The sequence below is a fragment of the Poecilia reticulata genome, linkage group LG3 (assembly GCF_000633615.1).
Source record: "Poecilia reticulata strain Guanapo linkage group LG3, Guppy_female_1.0+MT, whole genome shotgun sequence".
In the NCBI taxonomy this organism is placed as follows: domain Eukaryota; kingdom Metazoa; phylum Chordata; class Actinopteri; order Cyprinodontiformes; family Poeciliidae; genus Poecilia; species Poecilia reticulata.
Genome location: NC_024333.1, coordinates 32,078,790 through 32,101,361, shown reverse-complemented (window position 1 = coordinate 32,101,361; position 22,572 = coordinate 32,078,790). Strand labels below are relative to the sequence as shown.

General features: G+C 45.2%; 1 protein-coding gene across 5 annotated transcripts in view; it reads right to left on the bottom strand.

Moving 5' to 3' along the window:
• Positions 1 to 22,572, bottom strand: part of large2 (LARGE xylosyl- and glucuronyltransferase 2) — a 65,514-nt gene that overhangs the window by 4,557 nt on the left and 38,385 nt on the right. For 4 of the 5 annotated variants that reach the window (XM_017304116.1, XM_017304115.1, XM_008406082.2 and 1 more), the window contains 8 exons: positions 7,558 to 7,738; positions 3,969 to 4,255; positions 3,743 to 3,825; positions 3,285 to 3,408; positions 1,381 to 1,552; positions 672 to 776; positions 484 to 596; positions 119 to 244 (listed from right to left, as the gene is read on the bottom strand). In XM_017304116.1, the coding sequence (XP_017159605.1) occupies positions 119 to 244; positions 484 to 596; positions 672 to 776; positions 1,381 to 1,552; positions 3,285 to 3,408; positions 3,743 to 3,825; positions 3,969 to 4,255; positions 7,558 to 7,657 (1,110 nt within the window). In that variant the 5' untranslated portion in view covers positions 7,658 to 7,738. Of the gene's footprint in view, positions 1 to 118; positions 245 to 483; positions 597 to 671; positions 777 to 1,380; positions 1,553 to 3,284; positions 3,409 to 3,742; positions 3,826 to 3,968; positions 4,256 to 7,557; positions 7,739 to 13,597; positions 14,297 to 22,572 lie in introns of those variants that run through there. The other variant, XM_008406083.2, reaches the window with a different exon arrangement.

Genomic DNA, 22,572 nt, shown 5'->3' with positions numbered 1-22,572 from the left:
ACATGCAAAATGTGGGTGTTGCATAACAGATCCCTTTAAAGGTTTAATTCTGGGTTCTTCTTGCACACTGTCACTGAGCCTAACCAGAGGAAGGCCGGACGGCGGTTCGGTTCGGTACCTTGAGGTCGGACACCTCGGTGTAGCATTGCTCAGAGCGAGTGTGATCCGACAGCTGGACGTTCCAGAAGCAGGGCAGCTGGTGGACCAGGACCGGGTTCTGCTTGATGAAGGCGTTGAAGATGTCCTACACACACACACACACACACACACGGTGTCAGCCACATGCTCCCGCTGCCACAGCAGAACCGGGTGATGGACCGTTCTGAGTCTTCGCTGCTTTACAGAGAAACTAACTCTGATAAAAACATCTAGAAGAGAAACCGGTCCTTCAGAACTTTGGACAAAGTGCCAGAAAAGAGTCAAAGGTCATGTTTTCCTTCCTCAGCTGCCAGTTAGAATATTCTGATGCGGAGGTCGTCTCACCTGGTCCGCCAGCGACGTACTGAGCATGCTCATCAGCTCCCGCTCTGCCGTCAGGCGCCACATCTGTTCCCAGCTGATTCTCCGGAGCCGCTCCAGGTAGAGCAGGATGACGCCTGCAGCGGCAGCAGAAGGAGGAAGTGAAACCAGGAGGACCGCTAAARCGTTCAGGAAACCAAACCGCTGCCTACCCGTGTTGAAGCCCCGCCCCAGCGCCGGCCACGGCTTGTGGTTCTTCCACAGGTTGCCCAGGTACCAGTCGCTCTGGTTCTCCACCAGACCGATCACCTGCTTGTCTGGAAACAGAAGAAAAACTTCAAACTTGAACTCTTCTGTTTCAAAACCAGCCTGAGGGAATTTACAGGATCCTCACTGGGAAAACAAAAAAAAACTTTGACAAGTAATTTTGCTCTAGTTTCTATACTGCAAATATTTTACGTACACTTGAAATAACTTAAAAGTAAATTTTCAGTAAGATTTGCTTTTTATTTGCTTAAATTTGTTTTAAGCAAATAATTCCTTAAGATTGATGAAAAAGTTATATCTCACTGTCAGATTATCTCACCTGTAACATTTTKCCATGTTATAAGTTAATTTATGCCATCRAAACACAAATTAACGGAAAACAAGCCTATATCCTRCTGAAAAGTTACTTTTAATTTATTTTGTCTTATTTCAAGYGTAGCAAGATATCTGATCTAGAAATCAGACCAAATGATCTGGTAAGATTTKGTGTTTTTGCAGTGTATCTGACGATGTATGCATTTATAAGTAAGGTTTTACACTTAAAAGTCTTGTTGTGAATGTTTTTGACACTAATTTAGCTCCATATAAACCTGTCTTTTTATGCAGACTGAACTTTCTGAGCAGGAAGTGACGTGAAGCGGCGCCCGTTCTCACCGGTGAACTTCTTGAAGATGCCCCACAGCTCGGCGATGTCGGTGGCGAAGGTGATGTCGGTGTCCAGGACGATGACCTTCGCCAGGTCGGGCGGTAAAGCTTTGGTTAGCGTCAGCTTCATCAAGCCGTAAATACCTGAGTAATGCTTGTTGGGGATCCAGGAGACTTCGGACTGAAACGGCAAGCAGACGGAGATCATCTCTGCTCTGATTGGTCGGTTCGCACAAAGACGCTTTCAGCAGTTTTCTAAACATCAATCTGCAAACAGTGCAGATTAATTTTCTCAATTCAGAGTAATTGGATCTGCGTTAAGTGCATCATCTGCAAACATAATCGGCTTACAGTCGCCGCCGTTTTCCTCCACTTAATGGAGAGTGAGGAGCGGCTGCAGGTCGGCGCGGCGACGGCACAAAGAGCCGATTGTTGGGCGCGCGGCGGCGGCGCAGGAGGAGAACGTGAAGCACAAACACTGATTCATGCCTGATCCTCTTTATTCCACTCAGACCGCATCCATCAGCATCAAACTGAGTGTTTACTGGTCAGCCTCTTTCTGACGGCTTTAAGTGTCAGCTACACTGTAAAAACACAGCGTGTTACAACTGGTTTCCAATGCAAACGTCCTGGACAGACCCGTCACTGTAACACAGTGAGATGGACGATAAACTGTCCCAGAAGTTATTGTGATAAACAGTGATAATAATGACCTGGGACACATTTTCAGAGATCAACACACTTTAAACTCTAATATGTTTAAAACTGGAATGGAAGACATTTAAAATGTCCAAAATAAATAAACAAAACAATAAAAATAACAAAATCAATTATGAAGTCTCTGCAAACAAAACAGTTGTTCATAAAAAGGCCAAAGCAGCAGAATGACGACTTCACCATCCAGTTTGGTAGAAAAACACAGAAAAATCAATGAACTCATTTTTATTTATCGTGTGATTTAATTGATTAGTTGCTTATTGCAAATACTGACATAAGACAAAACTAACTAATAAGTAACTGATCAGCAAGAATTATTTTAAGTTAATAATTCCTTAATATTAATGAAAACGTAACAGTTCCTCTGGCGGATCATTTAACTTATAACAAGATATTTACCCTTATTATAAATGACTTTTTTTTTACTTTCTAAAGTCAATATTAGGTAATTATCAAGCTCCTATTTCTTGCTGAAATGTTCCTTGTAAATTAGTTTATCTTATTTCAAATGTACCGAGACATTTGCACCAGAAACTAGACCAAAATACTTAGTAAAATCTTGTGTTTTTACAGTGTAAATTCTCTTTGTGGCAAATTAAAAACTCGCCTCAACATCAGAACATTTATGTTATGTTATATTGTGTATCCAAACTTTACAGATTCAAATCCACAAAACTAGAAGCAGAAGGTTTTAATCTCATGTACAAACGACTGAAACTGATTGAGATCCATCTTACCCTGATCGCCATGGCAACCAGAGAGACTCACTGATTCCACAAATATGGTCATGTATCCTGTAACCCAGAGCTGAGGCCAAACCTGAATCCGGCTGCAGCGGTAAAACAGGAAAATGCTGCGCCTGATGCGATACGATACGATGCGATACGATGCGATACGATGCGATACGATGCGATACTGTGTGATACGATATGATGCGATGCGATATGATGCGATGCGATACAATGCGATACGATGCGATATGATGCGATACGATGCGATGTGATACGATGTGATACGATATGATGCGCTATGATGCAATGCGCTATGATGCGATACGATACAATGCGATACGATACAATGCGATACGATACAATACGATGCGATATGATGCGCTATGATGCGATACGATACAATGCGATACAATGCGATACGATACAATGCGATACAATGCGATACGATACGATGCGACGTCTCACCTTGAGCTCCTCAGCGTCGTAGAAGCTGACTTGAACGGACGGAACCATCCAGGACCGGAACAGGGAGCCGAGGATCCGACTGGCCACCGAGTCGGTGATGAAATGGAAGTGGAGAGGATTCCTCCTGGAACCGAACGACAGGAAGCGAGAGGCGAGAATGAGAAAGGAGTACAACCAAACATCCATCCATCCATCCATCCTCAGAACCAACACATGCAGAAACGGAGGGCTGTCCTGTCAGACCGTCAGTTCCCAAAACCAAACACACAAACCCCTGTATAAGCGCACGCTGGAGCACTGTGATTCTGCCAGCCTGCGCTTAGAGTAAAACAAACTTGTGGCGTCCAAATGACCTGATCTCTTAAGACCACAGGAGGGTTAATCTCCATGGCAACCATTCAGCTGTGCCAAACGGGCCGGTTCCGGACCGGTTTGGTGAGTCCGGTCTACGGACTCACCTGTGAAAGAGGACGGACTTGACCAGAGTGACCACGTCTCTGCTGGCGTTGTGACCGGCACAAACACACGCTACGTGGATCAGCTGCAGGGACACAGAACCACACTGGTTAAAAATGGAGTCCAAACAACAATATTATCGATTATCGCAATAATCTCTGGGACGATTTATCGTAAACATTCGTCACGGCGACCGTTATCTGTGACGAGACAGAAACGCATCCTGACCTCACACTTCTGGACCAGCGGCGATCGGGAGCAGTCTGTGTGGTTGCTCTTCTCCTCCGCCGTGTTGTCGCCGTCCTCCGGCACCGTGTCCGCCGACGCGCCCCACTGCTGGTTGCCGTAGTTACCGTCAGAGAGCTGGGCGGCGCCTTGCGACTGGCTGAGCTGCAGCTTGATCTGCCGGTTCTCCTCCTCCACCTCTCGGACCCGGGACTCCAGGACGGCTCGCTCCAGAACCTGTGCGGCGGGCGTGTCGGGCAAGCAGGGCGCCAAGAGGAGGGAGCGGCCATCTTGGGAGGAACGACATGGCAAACGGCGTTAGCAGCTGTGATAAAATTTTTTAAAAAACTGGATTTCTGTCACCAACATGGTCTAAAATCCACTGAAAGACCTTTTTCCTAACAGACTCGAGTTGAATATGAAGCATAAAATGCTTCTTTCTGTCTGACTGTATTCTGCAGCCAAACATCAGAACCAGAATCCGTGAAGCTGAATTTTGGGCTTCCAATCACCACGTCTCCATCAGAGTCGCCGCCGCCGCCATTGTTGTTTTCTCATCTGCGACACAAACAGACTGAGAATCTGTGAGCTAAACCTTCTCCAGAGTCTCACACTTCAAAATTGGCTCATCGCACTTCCTCCTCCTCCTCTTCCTCCCCAGGAGGCTCGCTTCTGTCTGAAACGTTGGTGGGTCTTTGCTAAGAAAAAAAATCCTCCAAAACTGAAGGAGCATTAAGGTTGGATAACCTGCAGTTCACCCTGAAAACACACAAACGATGGAAATGAGACGTAACTGGTGTTAAAAAGAACTGGACTGACGTCGTCGTCGTCTTCTCTTTGGGTTTTTCTCTCTAACTTTCCTCATCGGTTCTGTCCCCAAACCAAACTATATTCTCGCTGTAGCGTCTTTCCTTTCAGTGAGGCTCTTTTCTCCTACCGTCTGTCAGCAGAAGGTTAAAGGATGGCGAGACGGACGGACTGTGAGTCTCTGAGAAAAGYATTAAATGCTACATTTAGACCCTCAGAGTCAACATGAATGTTAAACTGTRATAATCTTACCAGTTTTTAACACTAATTCAGATTTTAAAAAATCTAACATGTGATGGAGAAAAGGCCTGGTGGACGATACAAAGGAGGATTAGGGAAGCGAAGGGTTAAATGTTCGAAGGAACTGAATCGACCGATTCAGACCAAAAATCAAACTCTGCTCCGTCTACAAACCTCGGTTCGGTTCGGTGGAAGTGAACTCTGCAGATCAGAGACYGCTCCAAAAGCAGGAAGTGTAATACAGCGCAGGGCATTCTGGGTAAATACAACCAAAGCAAACGCACGTGTTTACCGCTAAGAGGGGAAACGGCTCGTGACGTTTTACCAACGACAAAATAGAAACGGCTGAAGATGGGAAGCCAGTTTTCTTTSYGCTTCTTGAAGACAGAAGTTGAGATCTGTCTTCTTCTTAAGTTTTCATGTCATTTCCTTCAGTGGTTCTTRGTGCAGCGCCCCCGCAGGYCAGGCGGGGAACAGGCTGCTGAAAGGGTTTCGGTTGGTTTCTCTCAGAGCAGAGGGAACGAGAACCACAGCATGATTGACAGCACTAAGACCCTCCTMCTGGYTCTGTTTTTCTGGCTGTAGCAAAGCGCAGAGGAAATCGATTTTTTCACAGATTATGTCTCTCACTATGCTGTCAAAACAGTTTTAACTGTAAAAAGCATATATTTTAATAAAAGTTTCTTGCTGCAGCTTTAAARCTYTGCCCTTTGAGGTCRTTTCCACATTACCTCACTGAGGCTTTCTGGGGAAAATGCTCCTTAAATCTGGATTTTAACTGATTTTACAACTATTTTTCTGCCTTTCAGCAGAAGAAGACTMATTTTCCTCCTCTGCTCTACATTTAAACTGCTAACAGCCGAGTTTAGTCATGGAGAATAATCAGGTCACTTCTGACCTTGGAGAGAAAACTCTAAGATATCCAGAACCTAGACGATTCTGAGCTGCGTGTCTGTTAGGAGCCAGATCTAATTCACTTTGGCTGTTTTTCTGCCAAAAGGACAGAAATGCAAATTGCGCCTGGTGGCCTGAACACTGGGATCCGACTGGAGCRGCTCAGAAATGGAAATGTGTGCAGCATCTGCCAACGCCGCGTCCTCTCCTGTTCGTCCGCTTAGCGCCGCTCAGTGAATCACATGAATCGCTCTGCATGATGCTGACTCATCGGTTCGTTTCCTCTTGCATATGAAATGTAATCATAATAACCGACGGCAGCGCTCAGAACAAGGTGTTAATCACGGCGTTCCAGGTAATAGTCACATCCCGTAAAACAGCATCAGCCCACGGAGAACAGAAAACATGAAAAACTCCCGTTTCCTGGTGAGACTCAACTCTGACAGCGGCTCAGTGCGACTCACACACACACACACACACACAAACGCACGCACACACACACACACGCACGCACGCACACACACACGCACGCACACATAAACGCACACACACACACGCACGCACACATAAACGCACGCACACACACGTGCACACACACACACACACACGTACAGCCTGCTTCCAAACATCACTTTCTTTGTTCCAGCAGCAGAAACACTCAGAACAACAAACAGCAGCTGAAAATATTCCCACAGAAATTATCCTCAGATTAAACCAGATTAAACACAAGATCCAGGTTTTATGCTGGAAACATTTTTACAAAATAGATTTTTTTTTGTGGATGGATGGATGGATGACTGGTCGGGTTCCTGTTAAAGGGAAGGTCTTCCTCTCTACTGTCGCCTGATCAGCATGAGGTGTTGCTGTAAAGTCAACGACTCGATTATTTATTATTAAAATTAATATTATTGACTTGGACTGAACCGAACAACTAGCAGGGTCATTTCCCTCCATCATCATCCTCATCATCATCATCATCATCCTCCTCCTCGTCCCCGTTTCTCCCTCCCTCCTGACCCTGTGGCATGATGGGAATGTTCTCTCGCCCGTCTGAGGGAGGAAAAATGCCACATCCAGTTTGTTCTCCACACAGAGGAAGCTGCTGCTCCAGTTTTCATCACGGTTTACTGGTTTATTTTACTGGTTTATTTTACTGGTTTATTTTACTGGTTTATTTTCCTGCCAGACGTAAATAAAATGCAGAAGTGCATCTTTAATTCTGGCTCTGAACTCACAGATTCCCCTGTGGCATTATGGGTAATCTGTGAAATGGGTTGAAGTTGTGGTGAGATTAAGGAAAACTGAGCTGAGCGGGATTAAAATCTGCGCCGGTTCCAGTGAGGCAGAGGTGTCCAAAGTGCGGCTCAGGGGCCGTTTGCGGCCCTTGAAGTGATTTTGCGCGGCCCTAAAGTGTGACACARGTTTTAGTTTTTAATTTGACTTAWTTTGTAAAAACAAAMYAMTTTTACAAAATAAAACAAGAGTGAACCAAAAACACACAAAAATGTAGAACAATACGATCAAGCTGAAAAAATTAATCTGTCAAACCTGCAAAACCTTTTTCATGTTTTAAAGAAACGTGATCGCCATCATGTTCAGCAAAACAGTTTGAGTCCGACCCAAACCGACCCGGCAGAACCGCTTTACTCACTGTCCAGGTTTCCTGCCAGCAGGTAGAGCCAGGTGAGCAGGACGACGGCGGTCAGAGACGCCACCAGCAGCTTGAGGCGCCCGCGGCACAGCAGGTGCATGATGGGACGGCGGCGGTCGGGTCGGGTCAGGGGCTCAGGTGGGGCTCAGTCCGTCTTCAGCTCCCTGCAGCATCCTTTCATCTGAGGGGACACAACGGGTCAGAACCAGAGTTACCGATAACTGAATGAAACTTTAACTAGGACTAAACTGTGTTCATCAAACCAGAACCTGCTGAAATTATTGATATTTATCCTCTTTTGTGTTTATGAATCCATTTATTAGACTTTCAAACTGACGTGAAAATGTTATTTTTTTCACCACAAAGCAGTTAAGCTAAGCTAATCTGCAAAATGGCGGCAGCGAAAGGACGGAGGAAACTCCAGTCAGCTGATTGGATAAAAATATTAATCGGATAAAATTTTTACATTTCTGTTGAGTTTTCAACATGATCCATAATCACAAAACTAAAAATACTCAGAAATGAACTAAAGAATGAAAAACAACAACAAAAACTACTACAGTAAGAAAAATGAACCAATATTTAAAACATACACTGTAAAAACTAACTTAAACTAACAGAGTTAAACAAACAAAATAAAACTATAATGAAAAACTTTTTTAATAATGCATTCTGGGTAACACAGACCAACCGACGCGCCGCCGCCGCGGTCAMCGTCTCTCTTCCGCCGCTAAACAACAAACCAGCGTTCTGACAACTATCCCRGCATGCACCGCGCGCTTCTTCTTCTACGGGGAAAATGAAGTCGGCGGCTGCTTACCGTAGCTGCTAGACCTGTTGTGGCTCAATATTGGTCCATACATAAGGCGAACCGTCGGCTTTGGAGGAAACTGAAGGTTTTTAGGTGCCTTATAGTGCGGAAAATACGGTAGAGAGTCTTTTACTTCAGTAATATTATTATTGCTGCTCTTACTTGCGTAGATTTAAAGACATAAACTCCACAGATTGGAAATATTAGATTCTTAAATTTATTCAATGTATGACCTAATATTTATGCAAATTTGAGCCTAATGAACATTTCGTACATGTCACCGTTTCCATCACAATCGTTCATTTTGTGTTACWTGTATAAATCTGGTTTCTGCAGGCGGTTCACTGGAATCACTGGAGAACAAAGAGGAACACGAGTTCCTTCAGAGTGACGCAGCATTAAACGCAGCACAAATATCTGCTTGTCTTGTGGCTGAAAGGAGGGCAGGAAGTCCTCCAACGCTCATTTAAACTCCCCAAGTATGATTTATGAGTTAATTAGAGAGGCTGATGTATGCGCTGGACGCCGTCAGGAGCCACRAAAGCTGCTGAGACGGCCAAGAAAAGAAGACGAATGGAGAGCAAAGATTAGGAGAAAGAGGTGAAGAGGTGACGGGAATTACTGGAAGGAGAAAAGGACAAAGAGTGGAGAAGGAGGGAATAAAGGAGCGGAGAGATAAATACAGCGAACAGGGGAGGTGAAAGGAGGAGAGGCGATAAAAGGAAAGCAGAGATTAAACGGAGCGAAGGCAGAAAGATTAGACGACAGACAGAAAACAAAGAGGGAGCGATAAACCGGAGCAGATAATAAACAGGAAGATTCTGTTCAGCAGATTAAATAAGCAGAGAGGAGACGGTGGAGGGGATGAACCGGGCCGGGACAGAACCCGGACAACCCGCCTCTAATTACGACAATAAAACCCAAACGACTGGCGGACAGAACCTGAGCGGAGCGGAGGACGGCGCCGCGGGCGCCAAGTTGAAACGGCCGGACCGATTCCAGAACCACGAGCCCAGAAAAACCCGGAAACCCCGAGAGAGTCGGGTCAGAGGAACGACGAAAACACAGAGGGAAGATCTGATGTGGGTTCGTTTAGATCCAAAAGAACGTCCAGGTGGGCAGGGAGGCAGAAGTTCTGCTGGACCAGACCGGACTGGACTGGACCGGACCGGGATTCTAGCTGTCAGCTCAGAACCAAGCAGAGCTGTGAAACAAACTGAAGGTTTGTTCCTAAAAGTCACCATAATATTCAAGCTCTGCCACGGATTCTGACTTTAACTAGGCCATTCTGACTCATGAACAGAATGGCCTAGTTAAAGGCCATTCCCCTCAGGGCGGGTCAGGGTTAATAAATGATATTTATTTCAATCTTATTGCTGTTTGTGTTTCTGGAGGGTCCTCCATTAAAGCCAGACGTGTGGAGCAATCGAGTGGAACGGCCCAGTCAAAGTCCAACTGAGAGTTGGACGATGAAGAGGACGAACTCACACACTTCCTGTTCCAGCCTGGATTTTCCCGGCGTTCCGAGCTGCAGCAGCCGAACGGGATGGTAATGAAATTAGGGGCCTGAAGCGGCGCGGCCGTTGCGGCGCCGTCCGTTGCGGCGCGGCCGGTGCGGCGCTGAGCACGGAGCTCATCACCGAGACGACGGCTCTGATTAGCAGAATAATCAGCAGGCGCTTCGTCCATCAGAGCAGATAAGAGAGCAGAGCAGTAATCAGCTCCCCTCACGCTCCGCACTGACCTCCATGACCTCTGGAGAGGAGCTCCGCCTCCTGACACCAGATTCTGATCTGCTCCATAAAAAACCCGTTTAAACTCCCTGAGATCTTCCCTCCTGTCTTCTCATCCCAGCAGGAGGCGCTGCAATGAGGTCCTTCTCTCTCTGACCCGTAATCATCTGCCTTGATCAGAACCGAGGATCAGAACCGAGGCGTCAGGATGAATTTCACAGGCAGCTGGAGTTAAAAGTGGCCGAGCCCTCCGGGGCCGCTAACGGAGCTGGACGAGCAGAGAAGGGTCGGAGGTCACGCCAAGGGACGGGAACCAACCTCTGAATAACAGCTTTACAGACGAATCAGTCGGGATCCGACCCAAACGTCCCGATCCTGCGTTTCCCTCACAAACTCCGCCTCCTTTCCAACTTCAACGCTTTCCAAACTGTTATTTTAAATTTTACTGTGAATTCACAGCAGATGTTTCCACAGCAAAATAAGCCTGGAATAAAAGATTAAAACTCGGTTTGTTCAGTGGAATCAGCCAGCAAAACCTCAACCTCACTTAAAGACGACATGTACAGATATTTATATGTTGATAGAAGTAAACATCAGTTAAAGTCAGCCCAGTTTTACCTACTGATACTTTAAAAAGACAGATGCAGATGCTAATGGCATCATTTCATCCATCCATAGCGAAACGTTCAGTATTGTTGGTTTAAAATCAGATTATTATTATGATAACGAGGCCGTCTAACTTAAAGACTCACCAATAAAAAGCTACAAACACCAGAACTAGGGCTGTTGTAAACGATTATTTTAGTAATCGAGTAATCTATAGATTTTTCTTACGATTAATCGAGTAATCAGATAAAAACAATTATGAAATAAAATATTGGTAAATCTTCCATAACACCAGTGTTACTATCGGATATCAACATCAGTCTATTTTTTCCACATTTGAGCTTCCATACCAGTTACTGTTTTGTAGACCGGGGGAGCAACACGGGATATTTACGGCTCCTCCGTTCAGAAACTCATCTACCAGCCATGTTCCGCCTCCCGTTTGTTCAGACCGGGATGATATAAGTTTATTGTGCGGTTCGTCCGTAAAGCTGCTCTTACCCTGTAAGCATCAACCCTCAGCCGTGTTCAGTCTCTCCGCTCACCTGTGTAAATCCTCCTCGGCTTCTTCCCGCCGTTCAACCAGCAGCTCCGGAGCAGAAAGGCTGCCGAACTCCCGGCATCGCGCCGGTCATTTTAAGGATGTTTATTGGTCCCACAAAAACGATGAAAACCCGGAATTATCACCAATCAGTAAAATCCCCGCGGGCCGAACTTGAAGATTGGACGTTATGCCGCTAACACGTAGCTTCCGTCAACAACTCAGAGGTGGAAGTCAGAGCTCCGCGCAACGCAAATAATGTTCCGGCTGAAACACAGTGCGCTAAATGATAAAACATAAATTAACGAAGCTTCGAGGCAGGTCAATTTTCCTCGAGGAATTTTAATAATCGAAGTACTCGAATCACTCGAGGAATCGTTTCAGCCCTAACCAGAAGAAACATCAGTTTGTTTACCGAAACTCCATTCGACCTGCCATTTTAAAACTTAAACACAAATGCTCTTTTTACAGAGTTTAATATCTTTTGAGAGAACCGAACATTTCCAGCCTGAATCTTTCTGGGGTCTGAATAATTATGGACTGAAATGATTTCTGCTTCCTGAGCCTCAGAGGCGACTTTAACTTTTTATTTGTTTTAAATTAGCATTTTAATGTTTCGTTTTTATTCTTTTTAAAGTAACTGCAACTGTAACAAAAAAACTCCAGCTTTTAAAATGTTTGATCAGCGATTTATTTTTTTTATTATATTGACGTTTCATCAACACGTTCCAGATGTTCCCAGAATTCAATCTYTGCTTCCCGCCTTTTTGTCGACGCAGCAGATTCTGCTGAACGTCTCCATGTTTTCATCCTTCACAGGGATAAAAATAAAAACCATAAGAAACGTCGACTTTGTGAGGATCGGCTCCTCAGACATGATCAGAACGGTTCTCGTCTCCCGTCCGGCTCTGAGATCCAGTTTTAGATATTTAAACGATGCAGCAGGTTCCTGCAGAACAGGATCCGTTACATCTGCAGCTGGAGGATCTGTGATTGGTTTATAATTTCAGTTTTGACCCCTAAAGTCAACAAGGCAGCAGCTTAGAAATGAGGAACGTCAGTCAGAGTGGAGTTTTGATCATAATCTGTAAAATAAATAGAGAAAATAATCAAAATATGATGGAAACCTGATGGCAGATCCGATTCGGCTCAGTGGAGAAACTCCAGGCTGGACAGGAAGAAACAGAGTCTGATCCGGAAGATCCGGGTCGGATTTTACTCAAAGCTTGTCCACATGCAGCCGGGTCTTTATAAAAACTAAATATCACCGAAATATTGTAAAAAACATTGTAAATGGGGTCAGTTTAGTCTTCATCCACAGGAAACAAATCCGTTGTTTTAAACATGCCAGACCAACAGGGGGCAGTGTAGCGCAAACCCAAGTCAGCCAATCACATTGCTTCATAAGCTGCAGGCTTTCAATTCAATTTCCCAGAAATCAAAGTGCAAATCTGAGAACGTGAGATTTACTGGAGGTGTTTTTATGAAGCTGAGGTTGTGAAAGTCTCTGGTTGGTTCTGGAGAAATAAAATGTAAAAAAATTCTCTTTGCCAATTAAAAAAATAGTTTTTAAGTTTCATTATGACCTGCAGAGTTTGTAACGTTATCGTTGCCGCTTTGCTGCAAAAATTCACACGACTTGGGTGAAGTTTGATTTGCAGAGAAAAACCAGATTATACATTTTTATTTTATGCAACGAAAAAGAAGATTTATGATCCGTTTTGCGTAAAAATACGAAAACAAATCCACCTTAGAAAAGAGATGACTTGAAATCGCAGAAAAACATTTTTCTGTTTGCAGTTTGATGTTTATTCACATTCTGAGGTGATTTTTTCCTTCTGACGCCTGTGGATTGTGTTCAGCCAGTTTCAGTGAGTTGGATGGAGACTGGAGCCGAGTTCGTCCAGCGAATCATTTTTCAGCATGTGAGGACAAGTCGGCTGATCCTCGCTTCCCGACTTCTAGTTAAACCAAAGAAGCTAAAAGAAAAAAGCCACAAATCCACCGACCGCCTGCAGAGGAACGAGAGCGAAGCGGCGTCGCACGTTTCGCTTCTGACTCACGAGATCCACAGAAACGAGGGATTCAAACCGCCGATCGCCTTCTGAAGGTTTCAGGGCAGGAGAGCAGAAACGCGGAGCTGCAGGAGCCGCAGCAGGAAAACAGTGGGAGGCGTTTCGACCTGCTGGATGCCTGGAAACGGATCGAAGCTTAAACAGGTGGGCCGGCTCTGCAGCGCTCAGGAAACCTGCACAGCGTTTCTGCAGCTCGGTGAGTGAAGACATGAAGAAACCAGAGCAAAGAGGAGGACAGAAATGGCAGCCGTGACCTTTGCCCCCACCTTCTCACCTGGGTATTTCCCGTCCGGCGATCCAAACAGAAACAAGTTCAAGTCCAGCTCTTCTTCAGTCCAGGATCTGCAGACCTTCGTCCCACTTCTTCCTCCTCTGCAGCTCCTTCGTGTCCTCCTCCTCTTCTTCCTCCTCCTCCTCTTCCTCGCACACCAACAGACCATAAATCTCCTCCACCTCCCTGGAAACCGCTCCGATTTCAGCCCCACTCCCTTTTTTTTCCCCACTTTATGGAGAAAAGAACGGATCATCCCTGCCGGGGAGGAGCGGTGTCACCTTACACTGCCGGGAACAACAGAGGGGCATTGTGGGGATTTTCCTCCTGCGCCGTGGAATGCACCGGTCCCCTCTGAGGCCTCGTTCGCTTCTTTTCAGCATCATAAACTGTTAAACAGTTTACGTCTCCTCCAGGAAGCGTCTTTCTCTGGACGGAGCGTCTCTACGTCTGACTGAAGAACCGTCTGATCCTCCTCTGCTCGGCGCAGGAAGGCCGTTTATCCAGACAGATTAAAGGATTCCTCTCCTCATCGCGGTAAAAAGACGCCTCATCATTTATAAACGCCGCTTTACGCAGCAGGTGGCGTCTGTGAACGCCCCTTAAAGACGACTGGAGGTTAAACCCACCGATTCTCAGCAAAAACTTCATTCCCAACCAAATCTGACCATTTAGGAATCTCACTGATTCCATTGTATTTCATATTAAAGTAATAAACATAACCAAGAATTGTTGGATAAAACCTTTAATGTTTACTGTTTGGTGTCTTTTATGAGTATTTTTCTGTTTTTAATCAGTCAGGTTTGTTCAAAGTCAAAAATCAACTGAAACATTAAATTCTTCCGTCATCAGAGATCAAAATGTTTCATTTATTATGAATCAAAGAAACTCCGACCAGCTGGGTTTGAGTCTGGATCTAAAGGAGCTCAGTGTTTCGGCTGTTTTTCAGTTTTCTGGGTGTTTGTTTCTAGATTTGTGGTGCATAGAAGCTGAACGCTGCTTCTCCACATTTGGGTCTGGATGCAGAGCAGAACCAGAGCGTGCTATTTAAATAAACTGATCTAATCTGAATCTAAAGTATCGACCCGAAGTTATGGATGTTCTGATGGACCTTCTGGGTCGACCCGTCCAGCTCGTCTCCTCAGAGTTGCAGGTTTTTAACCTGAAATCAACATTCAGAGATCAGAGCTGAGCGACGCTCCACTCATGTTCCTCCTCTGGAAGCTTCAGACCGGCTGCAGGTTTCATGCAGAACCCGCTCGGCGGCCATGTTGGTTCAGTCCGGAGGTTCTGCGCCGTAAACACACCATGAGGGAGCGACGGCTCCACCAGCACAGACACACACAGACGTCGGGTCCAGTGGAAACGAATCCTCCTCTCCAACCAGCAGAGGTCAGCAGGTCAACAACACCTTCCTCTGTTTACTCAGAGGAACACTGACCCGGCTCGCCCCTCCCCCACCTGCTGCTGGGAGCCAGATCAGGTAACGGACCCCAGACGACCCGACAGTCCACCACCGACACTTCGCTGCTCGTTATGGAGTCAGAGGTCAGATCTACCGTCCCACAGAGACGTGAGGGGGGGGGGGTTTCCTGGCCAGCAGGCGGCCTGGGTGAGATTTACTGTTTGCTTCTTCCATCACCGACTCTGAACTATAAATAAACCGTCTGATCTCATTCATAAAACCACGGATGATGGTTTCCTGTAACCTCTGGAGCTGAAAGAGTTTCACTTTGAGACGGGAACATTTACCGCCAGAGTTCACACACACACACACACACACACACACACACACACACACACACACACACACACTTTATGTTTTTTTCTGCCTGGTCATTCTTGCTACTCAAATTACGGGGACGTATTCTGTATTTAGAACGATCAAGTAACTATATTAACCTCAGCTTTTATTAAAATGTTATATCAAATATGACTTGAAAGAAATTTTGTAATTCAGTGCCTTGAAATTGGGCCTCTGTCTCTTTAAGAACTCCTGCTGCTTCTGAAGCTCCGCCTCCATGTTGTCATCCCAACATGGCTCCTCTATTAACCCTTTAACAACGTTTTCTCCAGCGCTGCTCTGAGCAGCAGCTCCTCTGACGAGCTCAGGCGGTCGCTAATTGCTGCTGGCTAGTCTGAAGGAGCTGAGTGGGGGAGGAGCTGCTGTGTGAGGCGGAAACTCGTTAACTGCAGCTCAGAGAAGGAGCTGCGCCTCGAAGGCGCAGCTGGGTCCAACGCTGAATGGTTGCCATGGAGACTTATGGATTTATGACACACGTCAACAAAACATTGACCAACATGTTCGATTTTAACGATGGAACTTCACAAAATGCAATTCYTSTTTCTGGTGTTCACACATTTTGACTCCATGATGTGTTTCATAGTTTGTTGATGGACAGAACTTTGAGCTGCTGTGATGCTGAAATAATCGATCGATTGATTAGTTGATTGAAAAGTCAAATAAAATGTGACATTTTATAAACTTTTGTGAAATATTTTGTTCTACATTTGGAAGAGAATTTTCTTATTGTGAAAGGATCGAATTGGATCGTTCAGACTTGGACTGCCAAGGAAAAGTCGGAAACATGGGTCTCATTTGGCTGTTGTGAGAACATAGCTTTACAGCGGCCTAGTCAAAGACCAGTTGGGCTCGCCATCCAGTGTGACGGAGTTTGAACCGTTTTGCAGAAAGAAACAGACAAACATGTCCGCTACAGATTTGCAGAACTGATTGAGACGAACCTTAAAAAAGCTGCAGCATGAGATGGCTCTCCAAAAATACACTCCACACTTTTCAGATTTTCATTCTGCTCACTTTCAATGACGCTCTAACTTATGCCTAACATAAAACCCTTTGAAGTTTGTGTTTTCAATGTGAGATAATGTGAAAAGGTGAATATTTAGCGTCGTGATTMAGATGAGAAAAGTGAGCCGCGGCTGCMGGAGGACGAAGATCAGCCGAGTTATTCTGAATCCACGGAGCAGATCGCCGTTCTTCATCTCTCCGAGTAAACACGCGCCGCCCACACACACGGACAGCAGAAATAATCCAACAACACACACAGCAGCTCCTCTGTGCTGCTGCGCTCCGGCTGCCCACACACTCCACTTCCTTCCACAGCGAATCAGGAGCGGAGAGGGTCAGAGGTCGCATCGGGAATCTATTATCAGCCGCTGCGCGCTTAGCTGCTGGATCCATAACGTCCTGGAGACGAAGCCGCCCTCGGTCCACATCAATACGCTGACTAAACTGGAGAGTTCTGACTTTTAAAACTTTCTGGCACCAAACTTGAAATTCCCCCCGGAACGCCGCGTTCCCGCGGAGATGGAGGATCCGGATTGGACCGTTTCTGGGTAATTAGCTTAGGAAACGCCCACATAATCGAATGGATATTATTGGAAAAGGAAAACAGGATTTAAATGAGCTCTTCAAAGTGGGAGCAGCATGAAACAAGAAGCCCGGAGCGACAAACGCGTCCAGCACCACCCACAGCCCACAGTTTGTCCGTCCAACAAGCTTCCTTTGGGTTCTGTCAAACTCCTCCGAACTTTATTCCCGTCAGCTAAAGCAGCTAAGCTAACAGGAAGGCGGCGCTCCTCTGGAGCAGAAAACATGGGAGAAACGCAGCTGAAAAACATTTTTATCTGCAGGATTATTCATATCTTGGACATGTTTGACCAGAAACAAACGTTTCATTGCAGAATTTAATGACTCTCATGATGCTTTCAGACAGAACCGCCTGATTTCTTCCTGCCATGGATTCAACAAAATGTCCGAAATGTTCTGCCACAACCCAAAGGGCTGAAAAAATCTTGTTTTAAACAAAATAAATAAAAGTTTACAGTTTTAATGCGTGTAATTAGTGTAGAGGAATTCAGAAGATTAAAAGAGCACCATGTGAGGACTACTGCCATCTAGTGGCTGTTTTCTTACAGCGCAGAATCAAACCGATGCTAATCTGTAGCTGTGATGGAAACTGCAGTAATTTCGGCCTCTTCCGGTTCAGTTTGGGAACATTTTTATGTGGAATGTGACTCCAAAATGTTCCCAGGGTTTTTTTCACAGAGCATATCTAAAATAGTCAGAAGTAAATGCAGCTTAAAAGCTGAAATACTGATGCTAATGCTAGTTGACCCGCGATTGGCTGACATTTCCAATGCAGCCAATCCAGGAGCACCGTTTACTTTCCTTAGCACTTCAGTAATCGATTACTAAAATAATCATTAGCTGTTTATCTGATCCATAAAAATGGATCAATTTGCTCCATAAACATTAATGTAGTAACAAACATCACATCTGAAATTATCCTCAATATCCCCCAAAATAAAGTTTTGTATAAAATATCTAAACTTTGTGTTTAAGCAGAGCAGGAGGAAACCGATCGGCTCCGTCTCCTCCAGCTTCCTCTTCCACAGAGGATCCAAACTTTTCAGAATTTGGACGGATCCAGACCAGATGTTTGGTTTCTCTGTCGGACGGGAACGTCGTCGTTCCACCAAAACGTCTCAGACTGGATCGGGTCGGAGAGCAGCACCATCGGGCTGAACCACGCTTCCCTGCGTCGGGTCAATGAGCTCCATTGATTGTGGCCCGGTGCCATCGTGACGGTACCGGCCCAGCGGCTGCAGCGCCATGATCCGTCTGGACAGAATCGAAGATTTTAACCGCTGCTGTCAGGATCCTGATTGGTTGAGAGACAAAAACGAGTCCAGTGAGACGACAAGATGGCAGCGCAGATGTGAAACGGAGATCCGATTGTATCTGAGGGTCAACCGTGTCCAACCAGAACAAACTGGATCAAAGTAAGTACACCCCGGCCCACTCAGCAGCTACCAGGAGGTTTTCTTATCGTTTTTAAACCGCTTGGTTCGTTTCTCCTTCTCGTTCTCACGAGTTCTGCTTGCATGTAGTTTATTTCCAGTTACAATCTGCTGCCTCCAGTCATTTTAAAAATGGGCCCGAGTCCGAAGTGGGAATGTGTTTGGGCTGGAGCGAAGCCTCGGCCCGGCGGGAGAAACGGCAACACGTCAGTCGGGATGTGGATCCTGCTTGTGGAGCGATGTCTCTCTAAACGGATCCGTCGGTTCTGATTAAAAGCCAATCAAGACGACGGGAGGAAACCGACCCGCAGACGGGAGGAAGGCTCTTAAAATAAACGATGTTCCTGCTTGTTGAGCCAGAGGGTTTTAACTGTCCACAGAACGGCTGAAGGAGAAACGGTCTAGTTAAAGTCCACACCGCAACCTGAAGGAAATGCTGTGAATTTCCTGATAAATGATTGTGGAAACCTTGACGGGTAAAATAATATTTACATTTATATTGCTTTAAATAATCAAACTGTGATATTTTCTACAGAAAATCAGATTTAAAAAATCAGAAATAAACTTCTGATCTTTTTAGAATATGATCTTAAATATTAGTTTTTTTTAGGAAATGATTTCTAAAACTTTTTAAAACTAATTTGATGTTATTTTATATTTATCTTTCTTATTTTATTGTTTCTTTATTTACTTTCAATTTACTTCAACATTTCTCGTTAAACTTCCATCTAACTTATTTTATTTCCTTCGAATGTAATTGTGCTTAAATGTATCAATTTTAATTACACTTTCAGTTTTATTCCCAGTTAATTTTACTTATTTTAATCTTTTTTTTAGCAATTATTTAGTAACAAAAGATACGTTTTTGCATCTCATCCACAGGACTTTACAGACATTAAGCAGTAAATGTCAGTTTGTCGGTTTGTTGTTTTTAATCTGTTGTATTTGTGAAAAACGTGAATAACTGTAGAATCTGTTTAAATTAAATCCCAGTTTCTGATGGCGCCTGACAGCGGCGTCCTCAGCCGATCTGAGGTCAGCTGAGGACGCCGCTGTCAGGTGGCCATGATGGCGCCGACCCAGCCGATCAATGAGCTGACGTTCACACGCCCAAACATTTCATCAATAATCTACTGCAAAATGCAGGAAGAATAACTCGCTTCCTCCTTTACGCGCTCGTTTATTTTGAATTAATCTTCATCCGAGGTACAAACCTGGAAGATAATTCAGCAGATTTTAGTTCACACTGACTTCAGACCCACAGCTCGTTTCTGTTTGTCACTTTTCTAAATGCTTTTTAATTTGGAATCCATTTAAATAATAATAAAAAAAATAGTAAAAGTTTGTTTTTGTGATTGGAAAAAACTAATTAATTGTAAAATGTTTGAACATTCAAGCAGCTTTTCTGGTTAAAATGTAAAAACTCTAATTTTTCTCCGTAGTGCAGAATTATTTATGACACTTGTGGATTTTTGTGTTAATTATGCAGGAGTTTGGTTTCCCAGTGAGGATCTGCAGAGATCACTGGTTCTACTGGTTAGTTACTGAACAAACTGGGACTAACTGGTTAAACGATGTGGGCCTCAGTGGTTCTGAATGTTTGTCCTGCAGCTTTTACCCATGAAATGCTGCATCCATTCAGGATCACAGGAATCAACGTTATCTGCATCTCTGATCTGTTGATATGGAAACGAGGTTTCGGGACAGAGAGGGAGAATTATCCGACTGGGCCTGAATGTCTCCGAGTATCAGAGGTTTTAGACGGCAGGAGTTTTTACTGAAGCTGGAAGAACAAAAACAGAACAAACTGGTGCTTTAACTGGTCCGTCTGTCCTGACGGGCGGGCGGATGGATGAATTGATTAAACTGGGGCAGATGGATGGACGGACTGCTGGGTTTTGCTTTCCCAGCGAGGTTTTAGTCAGCTAACCACCCAGAGGGTAAGCTAACTGTAAGCTAACTGAATTAGCCACGTCGTGCCGTGTTTCTGCCTCATAACACCAGAAACATTCGCTGTAATGACCCATCTTTCGTCACTCAAGCAGCTCTTATGCAACAGCAGGCAGTGAAATCCATCCTGCTCCTCTGCTGCTGATGCTGCGCAGGAATTCAGCGCCGCTCATGTGGGTCACAAAGTGCTGAGAGGCGTCGGTTTCTGGGAGCTCCGGGATTTCGTTTAGAGACCGGAGCGATTCCTCACCTCAGCTGTCAGCTGGCAGAGGACAACAGGGAGGCGGGAAGGAGCAGAGAGAAGGAAGACGGCAAGAACAAGGAGTGGAGGTAAATGATTAAGTGTAGCTGTGACTTAATTTCCCCAGCAGAGCTCCATTTCTTTCCAGTCGCCAGCAGGAGATTCATCTCCCTGACAGCGCAGGAAGGAGGCGCGTGTTGTTGTTTGCGAGGCCGAGAAGCAGCAGCAGACATCCATTAATGAGAGCTTCTCACTGTACCAATCACATGTTGTCTCTTTCAATCTCCGTCCGTCACTTTTTCCCCTCCTTCAATCTTCGCCCCTCATTTCTCCGCCAGTCATAACAGATGTAGTAGATGGCTCTTCTGGAGCGCCTCATCATTTACTCTCTGTGAAGAAGAGGACAGCGAGGGAAGACGGAGAAGCCGGCGAAGGTCCGGCTCCATATGTGCTGCTGGCCAAACGGATCCAGCCGGATTTTCCGAGTTCAGATCCACAGCCAGGCGGCCGACGGGCCGAAGCGCAGATCATCACTTCATCTCCACCAATCAGATATTAATATCTGTATCGGTCCYAATATAAAAAATAAAAAAAACATAAGTTGGGGTATTGGTGACAATGCGCCCAATCCGTAAGGGCAGATCTATTCAGTGTATTTCTATGCTTTGCGCTCTGAGAGACGTCATCCAACATTTATAACTTTAGTAGCATTTTCTGAACCCTTTGAAAGGTTGTTTCAGTTTATCATGACATGTGGATAACTTCCTGTTTGAGTTTATTCGTTGTTTTACATTTCCAGTGGAGTTGTGTTATTTTTCCTCTACCGGCTTTAAGAAGCTGTTGGTGTGTGTCAGCAAGCTGCACTGGAGCAGAAATACATTTAGAGTTCAGTACATTATGTCCGTGTATAGAAACAGAAATGTTTGAAGGCGGCTGTTTTCCTGAGTCTGACCGGCCTCAGATGTCTGTGTTGACACTGGGAAAACCTGCACGACCCAAAACCTGACCAGTTGGGCCTCATCTCCTCACTGGCTCTGCAGTGGGAGGAAGCTGGACTTTTCTAACTGGTTGAATATTTCTAACAGTTTTTTTGCTTCTTATTTTCTGCTGGGTGCCGTTTTTTTTTKTTTTTGTTTGCAAACACATTCAATCCTGTCTGAGCTGAATCTGCTGTCTTACAGAGATTACATTCCAATACATTAATAAAATCTGCCGACATGAGCGGAAATATTCAATTAAAAAAGTGCCGACATCTGCTTTCATCGCCTCCACGGAGACGGAGAGCGAGAGTGAATCTGGAGACGTTAGTTGGTAAAGTTAGGATATTTCTCAGTGTTTATGTCCTGACATTAAGAAAGACATCACCTTTACCCCAAACTGTCCACTGATTACTGGTCTGAATGAAACCGAGGAGCTGCAGCAAGGGTCTGGATTATTTAAATCTTCTGACTTTAACTCAGTTTTACAGTGTAACCAGTGAAGCAATCAGACATCATGGCGGTTGACCAGAACGCTGCAGCAGGGAAACTCCAGACATACGTTTCCATCAGGTCTGGAACGACTTCACAGAAGTTATTCATGAAACCGGCGTAAAGAATCATCAGAGGTTTTATTACAGGAAATCAGCCGGAAAGGATTTCCTCTCCCTCGTCAACACTCAGCAGTCAGGATCAATTCAAGATCGACTCAGGTTTCACATTTCCACAGACTTCAAGGTGACGCTGTGGAGCGCTGAGGCCTGATGAGCCAGGCTGAGTCAGACTGAGTCAGGCTGAGTCAGGATGAGCCAGGCTGAGCCAGACTGAGTAAGGCTGAGCCAGGCTGAGTCAGGCTGAGTCTGAATCAGACTGAGCCAGGCTGAGTCAGGATGAGCCAGGATGAGTCAGGATGAGTCAGGCTGAGTCAGGCTGAGTCTGGCTGAGTCTGAATCAGACTGAGCCAGGCTGAGTCAGGATGAGCCAGG